Here is a 24,429-nt window from a genome sequence, read left to right as displayed (position 1 = left end):
TGCCGATGCCATCGAATAGGTTTGGTGAGGAGTGATTTTGCTTTTCTTGCTTTTGCTCGTTCGCTTTTTCGGTGATGCCCCCTTGCTGAGAGAGTGTTGCTTCTGAGCTCCTTGAGCTGCCTTTATGTGCTTGCATTGACATGGCGATTGGTTGAACGCGGACGGTCAGTGGATGCACTACTCGTGAGTGGGATAATTGAAAAGGAGACCAGCGAAACAAAATCTTGTGGAAACTAGAAAGGAAGATCGTTGGGGTAGGTTCAGCAGTGGCTCCTTAGAAAATTGAGAAACAACACAGCATTTGAACGCTCGAAGGTCATGAGAGAAGAGTATTTAAGTAGACTAGAGAGATGAGAACAATAGGAATCTTTGTTGACTGTTTCCCATGCAATCGTGAAGAGGCCGTTTGTCAATGCCATTGAAGGGTCAAATCCCTGTCAAACATGCAGACAAACACCAAAATGAAGATTGACCGCAAATATGGAGGCCACGAATCGGAGACTATCTTGTTGGGTGCAATGTCAGTGCACATTCGACTGATGATTTGCAGGATTGAGCGGCCTCCCATAAGGCTCACCCAAAGAAGCAAAGCACAACTGACATTCGCCTGATGATTCGCAGGATCGAGCGGCCTCCAACAAGGCTCACTCAAACAAGCAAAGCAGCATGCATGAGAGCAAAGGTATGATGGTGGGTATGATTTCTCCAGATTGAAAGCTGCTGACAGCAGCGGCCTCATCTGGTGGCGCCATAGCCTGACGTTTGCTCGCTTTTGAGGAAGGGAGACCTGATTTTGTCCGGATTCCAGAATGATTGGACACAGGGACCGGCCTCCATGGAGTGGATCGTCATACCGAAAGCTCTGTAGCGATGAGATGGCATCTGCGTGCGCTGAGGCTAAGGCTTTTTTGATATTGCACTAGAACTAGGCTCAATTAGGCAGGAGCGGCCTCCATTTAGTGCGATGGAGGCCGCTGCTCTCATCCACTGCCAGCTGTCCAAGCTCAACGAGGCTGAGGGCGTCTGAATGACATATATGAGGGTCCCGCAACGCCTTCGCTCTTCCGTCTTTCACCCTTCTGGATTCCACCGGGTCCTCTAAGCTCCATCAAGGGCCGTTGGCCATTGTGAAGGCCTACCTGCAAGAACGCTGACCTGGTTCGATTTGAGGCCTCAGATTCACCTTTAGCTTGGGCTTCGGCCCAAGCTATCTGTATACATCCTTCTCCCAACTGCAGGCAATACCCTGCGTCGTCTTGATCTGCTCCAACAGCAGGTAAGAATTAAGCTCCAGCTTTCAAGAAGTGACTGACTCTGCTTTAGATCGTCCCCTGCCAATATCTGCGGTGACCGCGCGCGGGGACAGACCGTCTTCGCGCTCAAGTCATCCCTGCAGCTCATCATGATCATTACATAAGAGAAGGACAGCGATGCCTGCTGCAAAGCCCAGACGGATACCTCCACGTCAATTGTGAGCCTCATGAATCTGCTCACTCGTACGGTCCGTTACGGACATCGGCAACTGAAGATCCTACCTTGTGTTCGTTCAATTTCGAAAGCCTCGATTGGGATGATAGCTTCTTCGACTCGGCCCAATGGGCCTCCGAATCTTTGCTGTACCCAGTGTCTATTGATTCCGAGTCACTACATCCCGCCCAAGACAAGATCCCTTCCATTGCTACAGGAGGGCGGCCAGAGGTTATAACGAGCTTCGAGGTTGAACAGGCTAGACCAAGGCCCGGGGATTCTAGCGATGTTAATTTTGGACTGGACTATGGCTTGGACCATAATACCAATATTTCATCTTCCACCGAACCCACGACTGGCGCGGGAACGCCCACAGAGCCTAGCCAGCATCTTTCACCACGAATTACACCTTTTTCAGATATTCCATCTCACTATGGCCACACCCTTGATTCACCCAAATCCTTTGCTGTCGACCAAGCAGTCTTGATCTTGCCTCAGGCCGCGAATTCTTCATCACGTACGAAAGATGGGATAGGTCCATCAAGACTTTCACGGATAGCGTTGTCTCCGATGGATATCATCAGATGTCGAAAATGTTCAAGCAGCTTTGGATCTATGACAAGTTTCCGGTAAGCGGACGCTCTTTCGTCAATGCTTTGAAGTTGCTAACATTTCCCAGGAAACACGACAAGTCGCACCGGAAACCTCACGTCTGTAACGCCTGCAACATGACATTCTCGTATCTTAAAGACCTGCTTCGACACCAGACTAGCGATAATCACAGGGAAGTGGTTCACGGTAGCACTACGTCTTCACCGCGTAGATTTGAATGCCCCAAATGCGCAAAGACCTTCACACGGAAAGATAACATGACGCGACATTGCGAATCCACTCACAAGACATAAACGTGCGAAAAGGTATATCTAATTAACACAGTGAATGGGCGAGGAAAACGCATGGGAAAGAAGAGACTGAATGGTTGTTTCATGAGTATCTCGCTTTTGATTACGAAAAGTATCCGCCTGAGCTATCAGCTGAGCTGAGAGGCTTTCCTTGAGCTTGGATGATCGTGTATTCGGTGCGTCTGCTCGTTCATTGAGCAGGTCAGCGTCGAGCATCGTGCAGGATCCGTAAAACTAATTGACATCTTCATCATCGTGATGATGATGATGATGATGATGATGATGATGATGATAATGTTGATGAGCTTTCGGTCATTACCATAATTTTATAGACGGCAGACCAAGTGGGTTTGTATAGAGAAAAAGTTTGCTGCGGAGACTCTTGGGCATGAGTATAAGTTGCAACCACCGGGTAGAAGTACTAATATGCGTGATGGAGGATTAGGTAAGGGATCTAACAACAGCTGAAAATATACGTTCCAACGATAGACCCCCTGGGCAGCGAATAGGGGGCTGGCGACCGCCGAGAATTTCGTGAAACTCACAGCTACAATGCCTAGGGTGGCGGCCAAGGCTCTATCAACTCGTATAGTTTCTGATTGAATAAGGGTAAAAAACTAGGAGGGGGGCAGATTCAACGACGAGTTCTTTAAAATTCGAAGCGCGCCAAGCAGCAGCTGAACCCCGTCCTCATCTACCAGCAGTAGGGTCTAAGAATACTGTCGCTACTATACACTTTGTGGCCGCATAAAGGTTGTCCTTATGGGGAGGTAAAGAACCTGTTGCTCAGCTATAATGGATATGTCCTTGACGCTGTCTTAACAAAACGAAGCAACCTGCATGCGGATATCAAGTTGAGCCAGCGGGTAAGAGGAGGAGCTTACATATGCATTGCCATTAACTATTAGGTCAGTGGACGACAAGGAATTCTAATGAAAATCGCTGACGGCTAACATGGAGGATTCTCTGGTAGATAGGGATGTGCTGGACTAGCTTCTAATAAACGCCTCCGCCGGGGAAACCCTCACGACACGCTATGAACAGATAGCCCAGCAACAGTAGGGATAGTCAGAAAGCAGCCTAGGAGTCCGGAACACTTTGAAAATCGACTCTTTGCTACAAGAGAGTATTAATAGGCCACCGCAGACAGGAGCGGCTAAGCCTGAGCAAGAAGGCGATCAAAAGTCTAGATAGATATGGGTCAAATAGCAACACCCTGGATTATGCGAAGATGAGGCTATTCAACAAGCCTTATCGTATGGCGTCGGGGAAGGAGGCTCTCCATCACAATGGGAGGGTCATTATACAAATATGATTCAGGACGTCTAGTTGGCTTGGATATGTATTGAGTAGTTTAGCATTGCTTCATAACTGGCCTCAGGCTGGCTGGGTGTTCTGAGACCCAAACAATAAATCAATCGTAACAATGCAAGGCGTCGGTGAATGGTTTAAGAGTCTGCTGGACAATAATGGGGGAATGGATTCATGTCTAGTAATGAGCGTAATCCTTCGCCCGGAAAAGCTCAACACGAGTAAGTTTCGAAATTCATCTCCCAATCAGCATTACCAAACCGCATACTTGTGAGAATTGGAGGAGGAATCCGTCAAAACCGCTCAACTTGGGCAGCTGTTCCAAAGACTGGTCTAATTTGAGCGGAAGCTGTAGTCGATACGGTCTGGTCTCCTTCGAGTTTTGAAAGGAAAATGTTCCAAAGCCAGTTTCTAAGCCGATTACCGAGCAACTGTTACACTACTACGCTCAAGACCGACAACTAGAAGGCCAAAGCGACCAGCTTGAGCCCTGAAGAAAGTGACTGTTCAAGACCTGACACCTGCATTTTGAACTACTCATAGATTTCAGCAAATGGTACAAAATTTGCTCCTTTGAGTTCCCTCTTGTGAAACGATCCCCAATGATTCAACCCGGTCTGATGCTTCATTCACCAGTTTTCATTGGCTCATACTGATCTAATTTCTCATTCCCCTGCTTCCGCATCGCTCATCGCCGCAAGAAAGCCATGTGAAACGCCAGTGCAGCGAATCCTCTGGATGAATGAAGGTTTTAGAACGCTTAGAATATTCCTCTGGCTGTGTGATGTCTGTCATACACTTAGTGGGACGGAGTCTGCGTGATCGCTTCTGTTTGACTGTGATGTTCTGAGGAATCCTGCACCTCTTCGGTAGTCAGACTCGAATCCGCCAATCTACAAGATGAATGATTGCCGTTGTGGTCATAAGGATCCGGCAGTCGTTGAAGTTGTATGACCAGAGACACGACTTCATCCCATGCGAATGGTATCGTATAGAGGCCTATTTTCACCCAACCTTGTTGCTTTAGGTCGAGGGAGCGACACACAATGGGTCTGAAAGGGTCCGCTTCTTGATAATAGATTTCCATCACGCGACCAAGCGCGAGACTCGTGAAATTAGGTTTGGTCCTCGTTTTGCAATAGGTACAGGCAGCCTTAAAGAAGTCGTCAATGAATGAGTCTTGCCATCTCCTTTTCAGGAACACCATCATCAAGCGACCCATAAGAGAATCGTAGTCACTGGGAGCAGAAGCTCGGTTCACTGTGAATTCTATATCTTGAAAGTTACGGGTGTCTTGTCCATACCTAGGCCTGAGAGGTATCCCTTGAAGGATGTCTTTGACATGGTTTGGTGAATGAAAAGAGTGCTCCAAAGGCCCTCCTCCGATATCTGTCTGCGTTGAACTAGATATCAATACGCTTGAGATCCGTCGAGTAGCGCCCGGAATATTACACTCCTCACGCAGAACGCCGGTACAGTTGGCATCATTATGGGTTTGGTCGCGGATTTGACGATTTCTCTCTTGCTGTCTCTTGGCTTGTCTTCTTCGTTGTTGTTTGGCCCTGGCATATTCTGTCTGACAAGATGTCTTTGAATTCTCTTTCATCTGATCCTTCAAAGCCAATGTCTCAAGCTCGGTAGATTGACCGTCTCCATCACACTCCTCGAGTTGCAAAAATTCCAGGTCCAAATAAATATGTTCGTCGATTCTAGGCGGCAAGGAACTCTTCATTGATAGGACTCTGGCATTACTTGCAGACCCAGCTGGTTCAAGTTTCATCTTGTCACTTCCCGCGCTTTCGATAGGCAGAATAAATACCAGCCATTTCAGCCCATGCGAGTCTTCCGAGTGGAGAAAGTCCGGCCTCGATGCTGCCCTCTTTAGATTCCTGATTCGAGAATTTCGTATCTGCCTAGAAAGCCCATGTAGATTGAACGCTTTACCAGTATAATGGATCTCCGGTGTAGAGCGGGTGCAAAGCGTATACAATCTGCAATGGGCAGTCGTTTCCTCAAGGCTTGTGATAATTGTAGACGGGTTTAGAGAATGTGGCAATTCATCAAGGGGTGACTGACACGCTGTTGGATCGCAGACGGGTGGAATTGACTGGGATTGCTGGCGCTGCACTTCGAGAGGGTTGCGATAATGTGTATATGCATCTCTGGTGATCTGCTCTTCGTCTTGGTCTTCAGGCATCGCTATTCTTCGTCTCGGTCGGCGTAGTTCCCACAAGTCTGAAGTCTAAGAGAATGTAGTCGTGGTTGGTCGTAAATGGTACTTGGTAGTTCATCCAGAGAATCAAGATCAGAGACCTTCCCGCTCTTGAGGTGGTATTTTGACAAGGCTGTATGGACTTTTGCACTAAAGTGAGGCCTGCATTGTCGACCAATCGCTACTTATGCCGAGCCAATCACGGCTAGGGTACGTACCTGCACTAACCTCCAAGAAGGTGGCCTGCTAGCAAAGTTGAACGTGGCCGCGAAACAGGCAAGTGGTAGCTGCGGCGTCAGCAAATAATGGCTTGAAAGCTTTACGAGACCATCAATGCTGAAGGTGGGATATCGCCTGTTAGGGGGCACGGAGGTAGAGATTTGCAATATAAAACTCGGGCGATGGCACAAGACTTTGCAGTGAAAGCGAGTCGTTACTCAAGCTTATTACCTCCTATTTGAGGCATCTCGTCTGTTTAAAAATTAGCATTTAGACCTCTTATGATATATCACCAAAGATACAAACAGACAAAAAGTGAATATGCCCGTCCACATCGCCCCAAAGCCCCCTTCTCTTCACTTCGTAGCCTTCTTCCACCCCCTCCTGACCTCTGCATCTACCCTTACCAACTCAGTGTTGGCTGGCCGCGTTCCCATCGTCCTCCCCTCCCACTTCTGCGACGGCAGCACTCCCAGATCCACTTGAAACCGCCTGGCTGTGGGAGCCACCCATCTGGGCGAAGTCACGGCGGATTTCCTCGACTGCCTGACGTCTCGCGACCTTCTCAAGCTCGTTCAAAAGCATTTCGATCCCACCAGGATCACTGACGACGTGTGGTTTACCGGTTTTAGGCCTTCCGTAGCAAAGGGATGACGCGCTCCCCATTCTGCTGCGGTTCGCGAGTCAGAATACAGTGATCTTCGCTTGGGAATAGCCGGTCAGGGAGGAGACAAAATAGTTCTGACCTTGTATACGCGTATTCTAAAGCCGTTGATGACCCTGGATAATAGATATTGACGGGAAAAATGGTAATAGCAACTAACGGGATTCTTGATTGCGGTATAGAGCTGATTGTGCAGTTTTGGTAGCGCCTTTGCAATTAGAGATATTCTGTGAGAGATATCGATTGCGGAAAAGGCTTCTTGTACACGGACCGGTAATCTTGAGGAAAGAGGAACGCAAAGGACGTCTTAATCGTCTGTTTTGACCGCAATCACCGCTAACACAGCAGGGCTTGCAAAGGAAAAACGGCCCAAGTGACCCATTTTGAGCATTTCTGGGCTTAAAAACGTACGCAAAACAATATTTCCGGTAGCAAATCGAGAGAATATACGACTTATTCCATGGGATTGAGCTTTTCTACGTCTTCAGGGTCAATAGGGGCTGAGATGGCTTGCAGAAAACACCAATGTCTCTCCCTGCACAAGCCTCTTCATGCAACGGATCTTTCCATCCTCCATCACCGGCCTGAAACCCTTCATACCTTCACCGCATGATTCAACTGCAAGCCACGCAAGCCTACATCAAAGCTTGCGCAGGGCAATCAATCACGGATCTCCCATTGGTAGAGACGGAGGGCAATCGCGATGGCCGACGAAGGAATAGCCCCCAACACCACCGCCCATCAGATCACGCTGGACATTCTCCTGCTCCTCCATTTACTCAGAGCAGCGCATTGATGTTGTATGAAGAGATGGGGTCTGGCAAGAGGAAGGAGCTACCGAGAAAACCACGCAACTGCCGCTCGGGAATCCCCACGCCATCCACGCCCGTAGCCCCGAAATCCAGGAACAGATTGGTCATCCAACGACATCATCTACATCATTCCCAGCCATAAACCAGCGATGACCCTCTTCAGACCATTTGAGTGCTTACGCGCATCAGCAAGCGTCGATTCACCCTTCAGAGACAGTGGCTAGCTTTGAGGAAAGGAGCGGTCCGTCTGAGACCTCATGAAGTCAATCAAACCTTCACTGCTTGCACCCAATTCCCCTCGTGCGACCTGTATCTCCTGGGAAGTCGTTGGTGCGACTATTCAATGAGGGGGTTGTACATCTTGAAGTAGTACAGGAGCTGTACTTGAGAAGACGCTTTTCAGTCTGGTCTACTATTCCCGCAATCAATGCTCTCGCCCCAACATTAAGACACCCCACAAGCGACTAGACTAATGGGTCTCCTCGCATTGGGTACACCCTTGAAATGGCCGGAAGCAAAGAAGAATGCAGATCATGTGCGACAATGGGGCATAGAGCAGCTACTGGCGATATGGAATCGTGCCAAGGGCAAAGAGCGAGATGCCTTGCGCTGGGGAGACGAGATCGAGTACCTGGTCGTTGCGGTGGACGATGAAAGCAAAAAAGTGAAGCTTTCACTGAGACAAGCCGATATACTTAAAGCGCTGGGATCAGATGAAGAATTATGTGCAAAGGGTGGATGCGTGCCTGATTTGCAGAGGGTCATCCGGCACGAGGAAACCTTGCCAGTCTTTCATCCTGAATTTGGAAGATTCATGCTCGAAGCTACACCAGGCAAGCCGTGGGGCATTGGATTTAAAGATTTGCTGGACGTGGAGCATAATATGAAGTTACGGTCAGTTTACAAAGCTCTGAACAGTGGCTGGGCGAAAAGGATTGACTTCGAGACAGACGAAAGATCGCAAGAAATCACATGGAACCGAACGAATGTCCGATTACCCTCACAACATTCCCACTCCTCGGCACGAAAGAGTCTCTTAGCCCCGATTTTCCACCTTCTGGCGAAAGGCTGCGCTCACAATTTTTGCCAGACGAGATCGCAAACCCCCATATACGCTTTCCCACACTAGCAGCGAATATTCGATCGAGAAGAGGACGAAAAGTCGAGATCAACGTACCAGTCTTCCGGGACGAGAATACTCCCCTTCCCTTCAAAGATCCAACTGTGGACTATGATCTACATAGGTGGCCGGAGGACGACGATGTACGGAATGGAGCTGCAAAGGACGATCATATCTACATGGACGCGATGGCTTTCGGCATGGGAAGCTGCTGCCTGCAAATCACTTTTCAGGCGAAAAACATCACAGAAGGCAGGAAGCTTTATGATCAGCTCAGTCCGCTGGGTCCCATCATGCTCGCTCTGACTGCGGCAACGCCCATATACAAGGGCTTTCTGGTAGATACCGACGTGCGATGGGATCAAATCAGTAGAGCAGTAGACGATCGTACAAGAGAGGAGCTTGGAGAGATACCATTGAAGAACGACAGATGGCGTGTGCCCAAATCGAGATACGCTTCGAATTCAACATACATCTCTCAAGACCCACGATTACGAAAAGAATATCTAGACCCAGATTTAGTGGTGGATGAAGAGCTGAAGCAGAAGCTGATGGACGGAGGAATGGACGACCTCCTTGCCACGCACTTTGCCCATCTCTTTATTCGTGATCCCATCGTGATATTCGCTGAAGATTTAAAGACGCTCGATCTTAACAAGACTGATCACTTCGAAAATCTTCAGTCAACAAATTGGCAGCACATGCGCTTCAAGCCTCCACCGCACGACAAGGACACCGGATGGCGAGTTGAGTTTCGGCCCATGGAGATTCAAATCACAGACTTCGAGAACGCGGCCTTCTCCATCTTCATGGTCCTGATCACTCGCGCAATCCTAAGCTTCGACCTCAACTTCTACATCCCGATCCCCCTCACAACCCAAAACATGGCCACAGCCCATATCCGAGACGCAGTCACGACCCAGAAATTCCATTTCAGGAAAGACCCCTTTCCCATCCGCCCAGTCAAAGTCAACGGCACATCAAACGGCACCAACACACCTGCTCACATACTTTCGCGTCCTCCAACGCCCACCGGCCCCGTAGAAGATGAACACGCACCCATGACCGTTGACGAGATCATAAACGGCCAATTCGCCGAAGACGGCTTTCCCGGCCTCGTCCCACTTGTAGAATCCTACCTCAACAGCCTCAACATCGATGTGGAGACGCGCTGCGAACTAGGAAGGTATTTGGAGCTTATCAGCAAGCGAGCGAGCGGGAAGCTGTGGACGTGTGCGAAATGGATCAGACATTTTGTGAGGGGTCATGAGGAGTATAAGCAGGATAGTGTGGTGGGGCAGGGCGTAGTGTATGATTTGGTGAAGGAAGTAGAGGAGATTGCGAGGTGTGAGGGACGGGAGGGGCATGGGGAGGAGATGTTGAGGGCGTGGTGGAATCGAGGTAGGAGGGGGAGCTCGTGTGGGTGAGTGTGGTGGATCTAGGGGAGAGAGGTGGATGATTTTCATGTTTGCTATGTACTGGGTTTGAGGGTGAATACCTGATAGAGGAGATGAGCAATGCATTCTCTGGCTGTATGGCTGCTTGCTGAGCTATTGCCGATCTGTATTTTGGCTTTGGTTGTTGAAGGTAGATGTGTATTGCCCAGAGAGATCCAATGTTGTGTGCGCCTTCCATTGTTAGATTTCTCATGTCTTCTAGCACCCCTGTCCTCATTTCTCTACCTGTGAACTTTCCTAGCGTCTCCCCCTTGTCCTCATTTTTTGTAAGGTTCTCTTTACCCAGCTCGATGCTCGTCTCGTCGAAGTGATCCACAGGTCTTCATTCCCTAACACATAATTTCATTTAAAACGGGAGGAAGTCGACAGGAGCCCTGCCTTGGCTAAAGCATGATCTGTACGTAATCTTAATTTGAAGGCATGAAGCTGGGAGTAGTTGACGCGTTCTTCTTGACGTCTCTCAGGCGTGTAGGAACATTGAGGCTCTCGGCCAGGCAGACGCCTGAGGTTTTGGATGCGCCTTTCTGTGAGAGGATGGGAGGGACGAGGTGATGTTGAGAGGAGGTCGGTAGTCAGTGGAAGGTGACATGTGCGTCACTCGGTGCGATTTGGTGAATCGTAAGTTGCTGTTGCTAGTAGGGTCGTCAGCTTAAGAAGGCTTCAGAGCTCAGGGGGAGTTACTTGATTAGCTGAGTTCAACAGAGTGTACGAAAGGATCTGGTTGAGGTATGGGTGATATCTACCGTTCGAGGGGCGTGAAGGTCATTCAACCATCTAAAATTCTTCTCAAATCGCTCTCTTGGAAGTGAATGGTGTGGCTTCGGGGTGGAGGTAGCTGTAGAGCTCAGCCGAAAGAGGACTGGTCACTGGAGTCACACGAAACCTGAATAGTCAACAGAGGACTAGAAATGGGAGTCTTGTAGCTTGCTCGAGACCTCCACACTTTGGCGTCAGAAGCATCTAGCTTGGTTGAGTCTTCCTCGGGCCGCTTCACCAGCATCCTTGGCTGGAGGTAGAGTCGGAGGTGTCCAGAATCGAAGACTCTTGAATGACCGGGTTTCAAACAGATCAACAACGTCAATAGAGGACCATCAATAGGCAGATCGTACTTTGGGAATGATTCGTCCGTTCGATGAGAGTGATAGTCAGCTAGCTAGCGAACATTTCCCTCAGATCGCTTGCTTTGTAGGGCTGCCGGTTTGAGGTAGCTGAAAGGCCCAGAGCTTGAACACCATGTATGTCAATCTTGCAAGATTCGGAAGGTAGCAAGAGGACCAATCGCGGACGCGTGGTGAGCTATGAGTATCTCATCCTGTCGAAAAACGTGAGCGCCTTCTAGCTAGCTAGGCTGTTCCAAACAATTTCAGCTAGTAGCAATCTGGTAACGAGGTACCTGAAGGGCCTAGAGAGGAAGGGATCACACAGAAGAGACTCCATCAGTCTAGAACAGCATCAAAGGAATTGTCATGAGTAGTAACGTGCTTTGTGCTCGATAGGCTCTATCCTGCAATGTTTGGGTCATTGTATCGGCTAGAATGCTCTCAGCTGTGCAAACTCGTTGAGACATCAGTCAAGGATGACTGACAAGTCCGAAGGCCCATGATAGACTTGATTGAACTGGCTGAGTCTCAGAAATTCTAGAAGGTCGGCTGAGGACCAGGAGTGCAGAGAGCGTGACCCGTAGCTGATTTGTCCTCTTGACGAGCATGAAAAATCATCTGGCCAGCTAGCTTTTTGTCCAGACCGCTTGAGGTCGGAGGAACTTGAGATCGAGATATCTGAGGAGCTCAAAAAGGAGAGACTCAGCTAGCTGGGTCCAAGACTCTATTGAATTGGTCGTCAGGGTGATAAAAGACAGAGGCCAGGTTCAGGGGCTAGTCAAACTAGCCTCCTTGGCCGCAATGATTGCCAGCCAGGGAGCCCCTGATGTCGTGCGTCAGAGCAGCTGGATATGAACAGCTAGTAAAGGCTTGAAGTGGACCTGTGACTGATATTCCTTTAGGTACGCTGTTTGATACGTTCTCCTCTTCTTGTAGTACTCACTTGCTAGATCCTATTTTTGCAATCGTGAGGAGGAGGTGAGGGAGGCTTCGTATTCAGAGGTTCCTGAAAGTGGGCTGTGTGGATCAGTACTGTCCTGACTCCCCCAAATACCATTGTAGAGGCCCATCTCTTTCTTTACAAACTCTTAGTTGCTAGGACAAAGATTAGCTAAGTTAGTGATCTGACATGCCAGACGTGTCCCAAGCTACCAGATCTCCGATGTCACAGAGATCTCTTGACTGACCTATGGTGTGCTTCAAAGGGCGGTAAGCAGCTCTTCGTAGGCTCCATGAGGTGCAGATGCCCTGTTGTCATACGAAGTCTCCGAGATTTCCTCACAGGCTCTGCTAGGAACGATCGGACATTCAGGAGACTTCATCAGCATCCTCGATCTATCATTATATTCTCTGCGTCGTCGTCCGTAGCTACGTCTGAGCACGGAGGGGGTTGCTTTTGGGTCGGACAATGTTGAAACTTGAGGCTTGGAATTTCGTTCTCAGCTTCGATCAGCTTCAATAGACAAGAATGGCCTGGCACTGATTATCCGTAAGTCACATTTGCATGGCAGAAAGTATGTTGCATAAACGTCAGAGTGGTCTTTGTGTGATTCAGACGGATATCTAGGAGAAATGGAGCTAGTGAAGAAAATATAGTGTGGCGATGACACGACATTTCTACTTACCTTCTTTTCACTTTGTAACGCTTTCTGATACCAGGCATTCTTCAGACGGGCTTGGATATCAAGCATTTCTCTCATCTATATCTATTTGCTAAGACGACTTGTCTGACGTTTGCTTTCCTGTTGGCAACCGTTGCAGTAGGAAGCCGCATAAGACCGGCTACCCACCTGCCCTCAATATGCCGCAACGACTCCTGATGCGTATCTGGTATGGGATAGTGTTCTTCTTCTTACCTTCCGCGAAACGCAAGGCTTTGACGGGGGGAGAATCACTGGGATCATCCGATGCTACTTCGACTGCTGCATTATCATTAGAGACTCCTCTAGAAGCCGACCAAGAAACCAGAGAGCAGCCCAGCTGTTCGTCAATGGAGTTTCTGGCAGATGACAGCAAGGCTGGTAAGGGCAGAATCAGTTCCTCTATCAATCCAACCGCACTACAAATGAGACATAACTTCTCAGCAGGAACGAGTAACCGCTCATTCTTCGCTACGAGCACATGATACCATCGCCCACCCGATCTTCAGATTGCAGACAAGCGCACTAGCTCACAGCGTCAATCCTGAAGCGGACTAAAGTTTTCCTACAATCAATCGAAAGTCTAGTCTTGGGACAAATGCAATCCGAAATTCACAAGAGACCTTAAAAGATAGGCCAAATGGGAGAACACCGCGTCTTGATGCACCACCAGCTACATCTTTTGGTAGGCAGAGGACGAGGGCAAAGTACAGGCGCCATACCTCGCATTTGTGTACTTACAGTTCTCCAGGTGCCTAACCACGTTGCAGAAGCTTCAAGATTGGCAAGAAAGCATTTCTAGTCGACTTTACTGAAAGATATGCGATACAATTTTCATCAATGAAAGAAGGGCTACTACAGCAGGCATGAAATGAGCAACGCAAGGCAAAGGAAAGAGATACAAATACGAGAAGAATTTGCAGGAATGAGTTCGTGTATCACCAATTGACTGGTCATACAACCAAAGACGTGATTGAGACAGACTCCAAGGAAGTGAGGTCGGGGTAGATGGCTGAATTTCAGATAAAGGTGCGTAAGAACTAGCCATAAGGACAAATTTTGAGTATGAACTAAGGAGTATCAGAAAAATGCCTACAACAAGCTGTCGACAATATCCGGTATTCACTCACCGGGTGTGACAAGCTTGGCCAAATACTATCGAGGATAACGTCGGTCAGGACTAGCTAGCAAGTCATGGAAGGCACGACCTTGAGATCAGAACGCATCCGTCACAAAATCTGCTGTAATATCTTCCCTACTTTGTCTAATTGATGACTTCTCCCTCACGATCCCTCTAAACAATCCGTCGATCCTTGGACAACTTGTTCTAGCCAAAGGCATATGTCATTATGAAGTCTCTCACCTTTCAAATCGTTGTGTGCTAGAAAGCAAGTCTGGGTCTGCTGTGGACGTCGACACTCTTTGATTGATTAAGAACAACTCCACAATCCCTTTGTACAACGAGAGAGAAGTACAGCGATGTCTATTCCCTCTGTGGAGCACCTAGTATCCAGCAATGGATACGTACCGGGAATTTTGAATTTCAGATAAGAAAAATACCAGAGACTCGAGTCAGGATCTGATCGTTTCCTTGATGCTACACTAGTCATTGTTTCTCCCGTACAACTGCTTCTCTTGCTACAGCCTTCCTTCAACTATTCAAAAGCTACTACTGCTCAGGGGCGAGTTTTGTGCTATCTGTATATGCGGGCTGCCGTAATAATCTCTGCCAAGACCTCTTTACGCGTGGGAAATTCCACGGCACATCTTTCGCGTCTCCCGACTTTGGATTACCTTTTGGGAGACAGCCAAAGGCGTTTTCCTCCGCACACCAAAACCTACTCCTCCCAAATCTTCGAGTGACTAACATCCTGCCCGCGACCGCGTCCTTCAACTGGTCTCTAACCAGCTTTTCCAAGCACCTTGCCGAACACCCGCTCCTGCATGAAAGAACCTCCCGCCTGCGCTTGAAGACACTGCCACCATGGCTCCGGGAGGCCGCGAGATCTATGCGGCTACTTACAGCAATGTACTTGAAGAAATGAATGAAGGCTTGCCGAATACTGACATTTGCCCAGGTCCCTGTCTACGAATTCAACGTTGCCGGCAACCATGTCATGCGAAGACGCTGCGATGACTATATCAATGCGACTCACATCCTCAAAGTCGCTGATTATGATAAACCGGCAAGAACAAGAATACTAGAAAGAGAAGTACAGAAAGGGACGCACGAGAAGATACAAGGAGGGTATGGCAAGTACCAAGGTCAGCATACATCGCCAGATTGTTGAGCAGTCCTGATGAAGAGCTAGGGACATGGATACCCTTACCTGCAGGCAGAGAGCTCGCATTAAAGAATGGCGTCTTTGAGAAGCTACAACCAATTTTCGACTACGTTTACGGCGAATCCAGCCCACCTCCTGCCCCTAAACACGCTACGAACCCCAATAGACCTCGAGTCCCGAAGCAACCTGGAGGAAGAAAGGCTGCGGGTATGGTTGCTCCCTCAAGTGGCCGAAGGGTACTGATTGCAGATCCAGGGGCGTTGAAACCTCCTATTATGAGCGATGACTATGAACCTTTCAGCAGTCAACCACGTGATGATGACTCACAAGATGCAGAGACAATAGCTTCTACATCGTACCTAGACGGTGACGACGCATATGGTAGTCACTACAATCCGAACTCGCGGAAACGTAAACGGGTGCCCGATAACTCAGACCAACAGCATACCCTCATTGGTGATAGAATCCTGGATTACTTCATGCTGTCATCGCCCGATGAACCTTTCACTAATGCGCCTGCTCCTCCTACTATCCCTCGCACTTTTGAAGTCAATCGACCAATTGATGATGACAAACACTGTGCCATTCATTGGGCTGTAGCAATGGGGGACATTCCCATACTCCGAGCATTACTGAATCTTAATGCCGACATCCACGTCCGTAATAAGCGTGGAGAAACTCCACTGATCAAAGCTGTGATGTTCACCAACAATTTTACTAATCAAAGCGCCGAGGATGTTGTAACAATGCTCCAGCACAGCCTCACAGAGAAAGACCACTTTCAAGCGTCCGTTCTACATCATACTGTAATGACGACTAACAGTCGCACGCGTAGGAAGTGTGCTGTGCACTATCTCAGCGTGCTGTTGAAGACACTGGAGAGGACATGTCCAAAGCAGACGGTCGAAGATTTTCTCAACTCGCAAGACAGACATGGTGATACAGCGTTGCATATTGCGGCACGGTTTGATTCCAAAAGGTGTATCAAGATGCTGAAAGAATATGGAGCCGCGAGCGATATCGCAAATTACAAGGGAGAGACGACCGATCAGTTAGTCACAGACCTTCGATCTCTACACGTAGCGGCTACATCTTCCTCGCCGCCCCCAATGGATTTAGATCCCAAAGTGATGGGGTTTGCAGGGATTGAAAGAGGATCGGCGCCCTACAAGGCCGAAGCCGCTCGATCATTCAGCGCATCTTTCGACAATTTGGCTCAAGAGAAGGCTCTCCAATTGGCTCTAGCGATTGAGAAGGATTTCAAAGACAAAGAAGAGTCGTTGCGGGAAACAGAGCAAGCGCTTGAGAAGAATGAGGAGGAACGGCAGCAAATTCATCAAGCTTCCCTCAACTACACTACCCTAGAAGAAACCGATGACAGCGAGCGCGCAAATTTAGAAGAGGAATATGAAGTGGTATATTCGCAGAGTGTGTCTTATTCCGAGCAAACACAACATCGTGAGCTCCACCAAAAAGTCAGAGCTTTCGAGCAAGCGTTGCCTAAGACTGCGCACAATTTACCTAACGGCACAATCTCGAGTGATCAAGTTCTCGAAGAACAGGCTCATGCAGCGATTGGGTTGGCACACGAGCAAAGTAGACGGCGGAGACTGACAAGGGATGTAGCTGAAGCTCAGGCATATGCAGGTATGGGTGCGACTGGACAGGCCATGAAGCAGTTGGTGGCCGACACGACTGGTGTGTCACCAGACGATGTGCCTGCGTTGGCACCTGAATTATTGGATGCGTTGGAGGCTGATAAGATGGAATACGCACGAGAACCGTTCGCTCTCGCGGTATGATTACACTGGAGAGCTCATCGTTGGCCGGTGCGGAGGATGTTGCTTTTACGACTTCCATAACGACGTTCAATGACGCACGGTATGTCTATCTTTCTTGATACTACCCAAGTGGCTAGATCTGTATTGCTAGGCATGCACCGAAGTGTTTGCTCCCGGTTATTGTAATTTAGACAATCAATTCTTTACGAAGATACATCATTTCTAAGCGGCGTGGCGAACTACTAGCCTGCTTGAAAGAGATTCACTACGGTAAAGGTCGATCATCCTGGACGTGAATGGTAAGCATTTTTCGCCTTTAATATTGCTGCTTGAATCAGGAAATTCCCCCCTGACACCATTTTAAAATGAGCCTAGTCTGTCTGAGCAACACATTGTTCTCGTTTGACCTCCTTCAAACCCACAATCAAGTATCACATTGAATCATCACGTTGAACCATCCCGCTGAGCCATCACGTTTTGTCCTCGTTACCTGACTTCCTATCTTATCGACAAATCGAGTGATCAACATGAATCCATTGGACCATCCAAACTCGTCGAGTAGGCGTATTTTCGGCCAGAATTGGACACCTATTCCAGAATCAGTAATCACTGAACACGACGAAATGCCACTTGAACATCAGGAAATTGACAACTCATGTCCTCCTCGCAGTGAACCACAGTCGACCCACAAGAAAAGAATCAACGCAACTGTCGCTAGTCAACAAGACTCGAGCCAGACAGATTCTCAGAATCTCATGATCCACGACGTTGATATGACAGACACATTGCGCAGCTCAGTATTAACATCGAGTCATCGCTCCTTTATACCAAAGCAGAGACACTCATTGGCTCTCGAGAAACATCCCACCACTCAACAGACAGAGTCATCTGCCATCCCAACGGCACTACAGCCCAGTACATTGGCCAATATAGGAACCTCTAGCGAGTTTGATTTATCTTCCGTTGGAACCACTGCAAAAGAGAAAGCTAGATATGAAGCTATTGGAACCCTGGAGAAGCCTTTTCCGAAGTTCAATAAGCATCGCCAGGGCAGAGCGGTCGATATGCGTCATTTTAGCAGGCAAGGTTGGACAGCCACAAGCCCTTATGGAGCAGGTTTCACAACGCCAAGGAGCATGGGAATACCTGAGATACACGAGAACGAGTCAAGGGACCCAGAGGCAGAGCATCAGGCCTCAAATGAACTACCAGGTTTCGTCCGCAACTCCAGCGCTAAGAGCCAGAAGAAGATATCCTTCAGGATACCGAGCGATAGATTCTCAGCCTCTACAGGGCGTGAGAGCCTCAGCATCGACGAGCAGAGCGGACCAATAGGCAGGGGACCAGGTGTAATTTCAACTAACGAGCACGAAGCTACTGTCAAGTCCAGCGCGAAAGGCAGCAAAAGGGTGACGTTTAACGTCCCCAACCCAGATTCGCCGACCAGCAGTAACGCCGAAAGCCCCGCTCCACCATCCCCAAGCCCCACCGCCGCCGCAACAGAGCCTATCACGCCGGCAAGTCCGGTCGAACCAGTTTCGAGCTACGGCTCCTCCAGCCCCGCGGCCGCCAGCCCCCCAGGGAGTCCTGCCTTCTTTGCCGCCGCCCCCATCACGAGCACTGGCATCCCATCCTCTTCCGCTGCGCCCACGCGCCCAACGAGCCCTTTCTCCCCCTTTTCACCCGCCATCTCCGCCCCCAGCTCCCCCCTCGCAGCGACAGGTACCACCACGCCCCCACCACCATCAAGCCCGCCCCTCCCCCCGTCGGATACTGGTCCGACAGTTCTATCGCCTCCTCGTCGCCCTCCCCGCCCGCATCCCCGTCCCCAGCTCCCGCCAGCGCCCCGCCCACCTACCCCGACCCGACGACCCTGCCCCCCGGCGCCATCGAAGTCCCTTCAAAGGGCATTATTGACCTCATCACTCTCCGCGCGAGCACCATCTCCGCCATGCCGATGGCTTGGGACAAGCCCGTACCTACTAGCGTCTGTTTGGCGGCGGGGCGGGAGTTGCTACGAGAGACGCGGTGGAGGCTGATGCAGGTGGAAGGGGAGGAAGAGGTGGCGCGACGAGCGTACCATAGGGTTCGCGAGAGGAAGAGAGGGGGGGTGAGGGTGATGAAGGCGGCCTGGTTTGAGAAGCGAGATGGGGTTACCGTGGTTGAGAGGAGTGTGTTGGAGATTGAGGAGACGGTATGTTTATCTTTTGTGCTTTGATTTTAAGGCTTTTGCAGGGGTTTCAGTGGTTATTCGGGGCGTTTGGATCACTTTGATTCAGCGAATGCGGCAGGATTTAATAGAGAGATTGGCTAATGTGGTTGTTGCATATCTAGGTCCGGTTTTGGGAGGCTCTTTATAAGCATGGCAAGGTTGTTGTGGGTGACACCACGTATACGGCGACGTATACGAAGGAGCAGGTAGAGGCGAAAGCGAAAGCTTAGTGGTTTTGATAGGATATGCTGCTATTATGCAGCGGTTTGAACGAAAAGGCTAGCTTTAGCTAGTAATAAAGATATATTCTTTCTCGGTGTCTTGCTGCCCTCTAACATTATATCTAAGAAGAGAGAAACCCTTTCTATTTAGATCCACCTATGGAGAGGTCTTGATTACTTAATTATAATTGTGCAAGAGACAGGAACCGCAAGGAAATAGAGCTGAGATAACAGAAATAGTATGTACAATAGGTAGAATCAATAGCTTTTATTCTATCTAGATCTATTCCAGCCACTCTATCTTGCTCTATCCAACTATTTCGCCCCATTTACCGACTCCTTCCCCTCCTCCAGCTCGCAAAACGCCTTAAAAGTCGTAAAACCCTGCCCCGCACTCTCCAGCACAACTTCCGCCGTCGCCCCCACAAAAAACACGAATCCCTCTTTCATCTCCTCCTTCTTCGGCCCTACGCTAATCGTCCCCTCCCCTGCGGTACAAATCAGCACACTCGGACCTTGAATTGGCTCAAACGTCGCCTTTGCGCCCTTAGCTAGAAGATCCGTTTTCACGACGCTAAATTCTTCGATGGGCGGGTCGTAGAGCGTTGAGGCGGAGTTGGAGGAGTAGGCGGTGCTGTTGAGGGTGACGTAGGGGTAGTCCACGGGGGACATTTTTTGCGAGGAGATGGGCGCGTACGAGTAGGTTAGCATTGTAGTAAGTGTCGGGATGTCTTGGTATTTGGGGGTGAATCCAGCGCGGACGACGTTGTCGGAGGAGGCCATACATTCGATTATGTCTGGTTGGGTGGCAGAGAATTAGTAAGCTGGGCATGGGAGGCGTGAGGAATGGGCAAGGAAGAAAATGGACAATAAAGAGGTGCAGAAGGTTGAAGAGGAGGAGGGAGGCGTACCACCACTGAGATAGGCGTGGATGTCATCAGCCTTCAAGAACATGGCTTCCCCAACCTCAAGCTTGACGTAGTTGAGGAAGAAGAGCACAAATAATCCGATATCGCCCTCAAATTGCCCATTCAGGCGGACGACTAGATCTGCAAGCTCTTTGCCCGTATTCGAGGGCCCGCCTTCTCCTGCAAATTGAGAACCTTCTTTTTGGGCAGCTGCTACTAAGTCTTTGGTAGCTGATGCGACAGCGGACTTGTCATTCTGCATCAGAGCGGTGAAGCTGGCCTGGAGAGCCTTCTTGTTGCCTTGAATGAGGTCCTCCGAGTCGGGCGTCTCCTTGCCCTTGACTGCATCTTGAAAGTTCTGGGCAGCGGTCTCGCCGACCAGGCTACGGAGTGAAGGGACGGTGGAGAGGAAGTGGGAGATTTCTTGGAGCGGGCGGAAGCCGCAGAGACCGTCAAAAGGTGTGATGGCTATGGTCATCTCGGGCTTGTGGTTGTCATCTTCTTTCTATTAGTCCCATTTACACTTCTTGCCTCTCCACATACCTGGATAGTTCTTTGGATCCTTCGCATGTAGTTGCTCAGCCAGCTTCTTATTCGGATGTGCCTGAATGCTCAACGCCTTCCTTATGGAAAGGACTTTGAACAAGAAAGGCAGCTTCTCCCCATAGCGCTTGCCAATGTTCTCGGAGAGCAAGGCTTTGTTATCTTGTACGAGATCGAGCAGCGTTCGTTTTGTTTCTACATCTTTGGATGGGTTTGAGGGGTGCGTGCCCATCCATAGCTCCGCATATGGCTTCTCTGCTTCTATTGAGAGCTCACTTGAGGGCGTGGCTGAGGCATATTTGGCTGCCGCTGATGATGTACCGACTTTGCCTGGTTCAATTGAGCTCTATCATTTTGCAAAGGTGAGGTTTTGTCTTTACCCCAGTCGTAGCTGTTGACTCCTGCAGCCAATTAGCCGATACCAGACTGGCATAAGATACTGCCTTACCGCACTGGAGTCTGATCAGAGGTACTTGCATGTTGCCGTCGTCAACGCGAGTTGCAACTTCCTCGTATTGAGGCTGTTCGTCATTGCCTATAAATTTATCACCGCAAAATCCGGCGCTAGTGGTCCCTCAATAAATTGATCAATTGCCGCTTCGCCTTCATCAACTCTTGCCATCTCATTTTACATGACATCTGTAGCCATGGCGGCTAGAAATAGACCTAGAAATGGTCTGACTAAGGATGATGGGTCTGATGCCCATGAAGAGAGCATCATGTGGACCTCGATCGTCAGTGGGCTCCGTAAGCTTCAAACTATCCAAGCAAAAGCGTCAGATATCGCGAAGCAACAAATAGACTTGGAGTCAAAATTGCAAAACTGTAAGTAGGGTTGTGTTTTATTTTGCATGCCTTCATTGCTGGGTCTTGCTATTCTGTTTTTATGGAGGTTGGCACTTTCGTTCTGAGGATTTCACACTTCTCTTGCTTCTTACCTCAACTCAACAACTCTGAGTTGCCACTTTCACGTGCCAAAAATGTGCGGGTACATCGGACCCGTATTCAGTATTTTGCGGCGGCATCAAGCGCCTGCTGACCCTTCGCATCTAGCAACACCTACGGTCAAGGACATTGATGAGTTACAAGAGCTCTACCGAGAAGGAGTGAGGTTGGCCGAGGAGGAGCAGAAGATCTTGAATGAGGAGCCAAGTGATATCATTAAGAACATTGGTATTCTAGCTGCTCTACGTGCGGCGAGCGAGACTGAGCCGGTCAGACAAGCTCAAACGATAAAGCCTCGCAACCCGAAACGACAAAAGATCGAGACTGATGGGGCAGCTGATTCACCCTCTGTGTCGCCCGGCATCGCGCCTGCTGTTAATAAGCTCAAAATTGGTGGTGTCATGAGGAGTGTGTCAGTTCCGCGGCAACCAGAACCGATCGTGAAGATTGAAGAGGGTACCGAGAGTAATAAGCCTCTACCGCTGGAGAAGGTGAACAAGCTTGTCATAGGAGCAGATGTAGCTTATAAGCAGGCAAAGCCAAAGGAGGACGGTAGTCAATGGATACAATGCATTATTACTAACATTACTGGTGAGGGCAATAAGAAGAAGTACCACCCCCTCCAATCTCCATTGATATTCTCTCTAACCATTGAGAAGATACGAAGTACAAGATCCAGAACCCGAAGATCAAGGGCCTGGTCAGGTTTGGAAGACTTCAGCCAATACATTGATTCCCATTCCTGCTGCAGACACTGTTCTCCCTGATTTCCCAATCGGTAAGACGGTTTTGGCACGGTATCCAGAGACGACGACATTCTACCGAGCGGAAGTCCAAGGTCTCCGAAAAGACAATTATCGATTGAAATTCGAGGAAGATCAGGGCCAGGATACGGACGTTGCGCGGCGGTTTGTGCTTGATTGGGGGAGGTGACAGCGCTTGCCTTGGATGCTTTGGATGCTTTGAATTGGATTTCAGACTGTTAGCTTTCGAGATACCCTTTGACTTGCCATATTGGAGCCATATGTGTGATTAATAATTAGATAAAATTAATATGACTTTTGAGTTGCCCCTGAGTCCCCTATAAGCCGCCCCTAAAAGACGCCCACATGGTGCACGTGCCTAACCGTGGCTCGCGCATTTTAGGCGTAGATTAGGGCGATTAGGCTTGACGCGGCGCTCCGAGATTGCACTGACGCACTTCGAGGCAACAGGATTCGGTCCAATTTGCATCCTTGTGGCCACCTTTTCACCACTAGAATCAAACGAGACAGCTTTGCACACCCCAGTAATTGACCCGCTTTGAGCCTCAGTTAAGACCAAGGTCGCCTCAATTGCCCCAGACTCCTCAGTCCCTTGTTGAACGCTCCAAGCGATTGCACTACCTCACCCTGAAGGTCCACACTGAAAGAGCAGCTATTGTGGTAGTGAGCGGGGACTGGAAAGGGGCAACGGGCAACCAGAAACAAATTCTTAATCGCACAATCCAAGCTCTGTAGAGCACCATACTCAAGATGGGGGGCTCAATGTCCAAGATGATGAACAAGCTCTTCGGCTCAAGAGAAATGCGCCTGCTGATGCTGGGGTTGGATGCTGCCGGGAAGACAAGTACGTCCCCTTGACCCCTTCGCTTCCTAATGTCATCCCTGAACATCAGCTGAATCTATTCCCAGCAATCATCTACAAGCTCAAAATGAACTCCGACGTAACCACCATTCCTACCGTTGGCTTCAACGTCGAAACCCTGACCTACAAGAATGTGAAATTCAACGTCTGGGATGTGGGTGGACAAGATAAGATCCGGCCTCTCTGGCGGCATTACTTCTCTGGAACTCAGGGGTTGATTTTCGTGGTGGACTCGACTGATAAGCAGAGGATGCAGGAGGCGAAGCAGGAACTGCATCGAATTATTCTGGATAGGGAGATGAAGGATAGCCTGCTCCTGGTGTTCGCCAACAAGCAGGACATGAAAGGAGGTGAGTAAAACGCTACCGGGATTGAAGAGTGCTGACAAGTGCTAGCACTGTCACCACAGGAAGTGCAAGAGGAGCTCAAGCTGAGTCAGTTGAAAGACAAGACCTGGTATGTTGTGCCGAGTTGCGCGACAAGTGGGGAGGGTCTGTTTGAGGGACTGGTAGGCCGCGTGATTTCCTGCTTGTGAGGATGGGCTGACAATAAAAGGCGTGGCTCTCGAGCAACATCAAGACACAACCGAAGAAACCCTCATGATCTTACCTATCCGACTGAAAAATAATGCCCTTGATTTGGGTGAGCATGTACGATATTTACCACGATACCGGCGGAGAACCTGCGTTTGACATTTAGGATACCCTTGCGCTGCTTGCAAACCAAGAATGCCGATCTTCTTCTACACAAACTTGTAATAGACAACAAGGCTGGACTTTGATAGTTTGAGCAAATTCAATTATGTCGAAATTGCATACCGGGCCAAATTACACTACGCATCATGGGGTATCTCATGCACTTGCAAACGCCATCGAACACACCGCTCTCCCACGTCCCATTCACCAGCCGCCCCTCCTCTCCCTCTCCCCTCCTCTTGTCCTCCTTCCCCCCTTGAAAACCCTCCTCAACCACCCTGCCCAACCGCCCTAACCATCTCCCTCAAC

General features: G+C 49.3%; 7 protein-coding genes across 7 annotated transcripts; 5 read left to right on the top strand and 2 right to left on the bottom strand.

The window, feature by feature from the left end:
* Positions 1–4,479: 4,479 nt before the first annotated feature.
* KY384_008131 (uncharacterized protein) lies at positions 4,480–5,877 on the bottom strand (the record flags this gene model as incomplete). The annotated part of the gene is made up of 1 exon (XM_044816620.1): positions 4,480–5,877. The coding sequence occupies one exon, from the start codon at positions 5,875–5,877 to the stop codon at positions 4,480–4,482; it is 1,398 nt and encodes a 465-aa protein (XP_044665985.1).
* A 2,182-nt stretch (positions 5,878–8,059) lies between these two features.
* GCS1 (Zn finger-containing GTPase- Activating Protein for ARF) lies at positions 8,060–10,134 on the top strand (the record flags this gene model as incomplete). The annotated part of the gene is made up of 2 exons (XM_044816619.1): positions 8,060–8,481; positions 8,538–10,134. 2 exons carry the CDS (start codon positions 8,060–8,062, stop codon positions 10,132–10,134), a joined length of 2,019 nt encoding a protein of 672 aa, XP_044665984.1.
* A 4,754-nt stretch (positions 10,135–14,888) lies between these two features.
* On the top strand, positions 14,889–16,991 carry KY384_008129 (uncharacterized protein; the record flags this gene model as incomplete). Its single annotated transcript, XM_044816618.1, has 3 exons — positions 14,889–14,933; positions 14,983–15,152; positions 15,188–16,991. The coding sequence occupies 3 exons, from the start codon at positions 14,889–14,891 to the stop codon at positions 16,989–16,991; spliced, it is 2,019 nt and encodes a 672-aa protein (XP_044665983.1).
* Positions 16,992–17,497: 506 nt separating this feature from the next.
* On the top strand, positions 17,498–19,412 carry KY384_008128 (uncharacterized protein; the record flags this gene model as incomplete). Its single annotated transcript, XM_044816617.1, has 3 exons — positions 17,498–18,692; positions 18,803–19,164; positions 19,305–19,412. The coding sequence occupies 3 exons, from the start codon at positions 17,498–17,500 to the stop codon at positions 19,410–19,412; spliced, it is 1,665 nt and encodes a 554-aa protein (XP_044665982.1).
* A 306-nt stretch (positions 19,413–19,718) lies between these two features.
* Positions 19,719–21,333, bottom strand: PMI1 (Mannose-6-phosphate isomerase; the record flags this gene model as incomplete). Its single annotated transcript, XM_044816616.1, has 4 exons — positions 19,719–20,200; positions 20,315–20,809; positions 20,855–21,184; positions 21,303–21,333. The coding sequence occupies 4 exons, from the start codon at positions 21,331–21,333 to the stop codon at positions 19,719–19,721; spliced, it is 1,338 nt and encodes a 445-aa protein (XP_044665981.1).
* A 168-nt stretch (positions 21,334–21,501) lies between these two features.
* KY384_008126 (uncharacterized protein) lies at positions 21,502–22,732 on the top strand (the record flags this gene model as incomplete). Its single annotated transcript, XM_044816615.1, has 3 exons — positions 21,502–21,679; positions 21,908–22,409; positions 22,459–22,732. 3 exons carry the CDS (start codon positions 21,502–21,504, stop codon positions 22,730–22,732), a joined length of 954 nt encoding a protein of 317 aa, XP_044665980.1.
* A 581-nt stretch (positions 22,733–23,313) lies between these two features.
* On the top strand, positions 23,314–23,960 carry ARF6 (ADP-ribosylation factor, Arf Arf6; the record flags this gene model as incomplete). Its single annotated transcript, XM_044816614.1, has 3 exons — positions 23,314–23,407; positions 23,473–23,775; positions 23,821–23,960. 3 exons carry the CDS (start codon positions 23,314–23,316, stop codon positions 23,958–23,960), a joined length of 537 nt encoding a protein of 178 aa, XP_044665979.1.
* Positions 23,961–24,429: the final 469 nt, after the last annotated feature.

This window comes from Bacidia gigantensis (genome assembly GCF_019456465.1).
Source record: "Bacidia gigantensis strain McMullin 20006 chromosome Unknown contig_295, whole genome shotgun sequence".
Lineage (NCBI taxonomy): Eukaryota > Fungi > Ascomycota > Lecanoromycetes > Lecanorales > Ramalinaceae > Bacidia > Bacidia gigantensis.
Note: the sequence above shows the minus strand (reverse complement) of the source record. Positions and strands in the feature narration are given on the sequence as shown.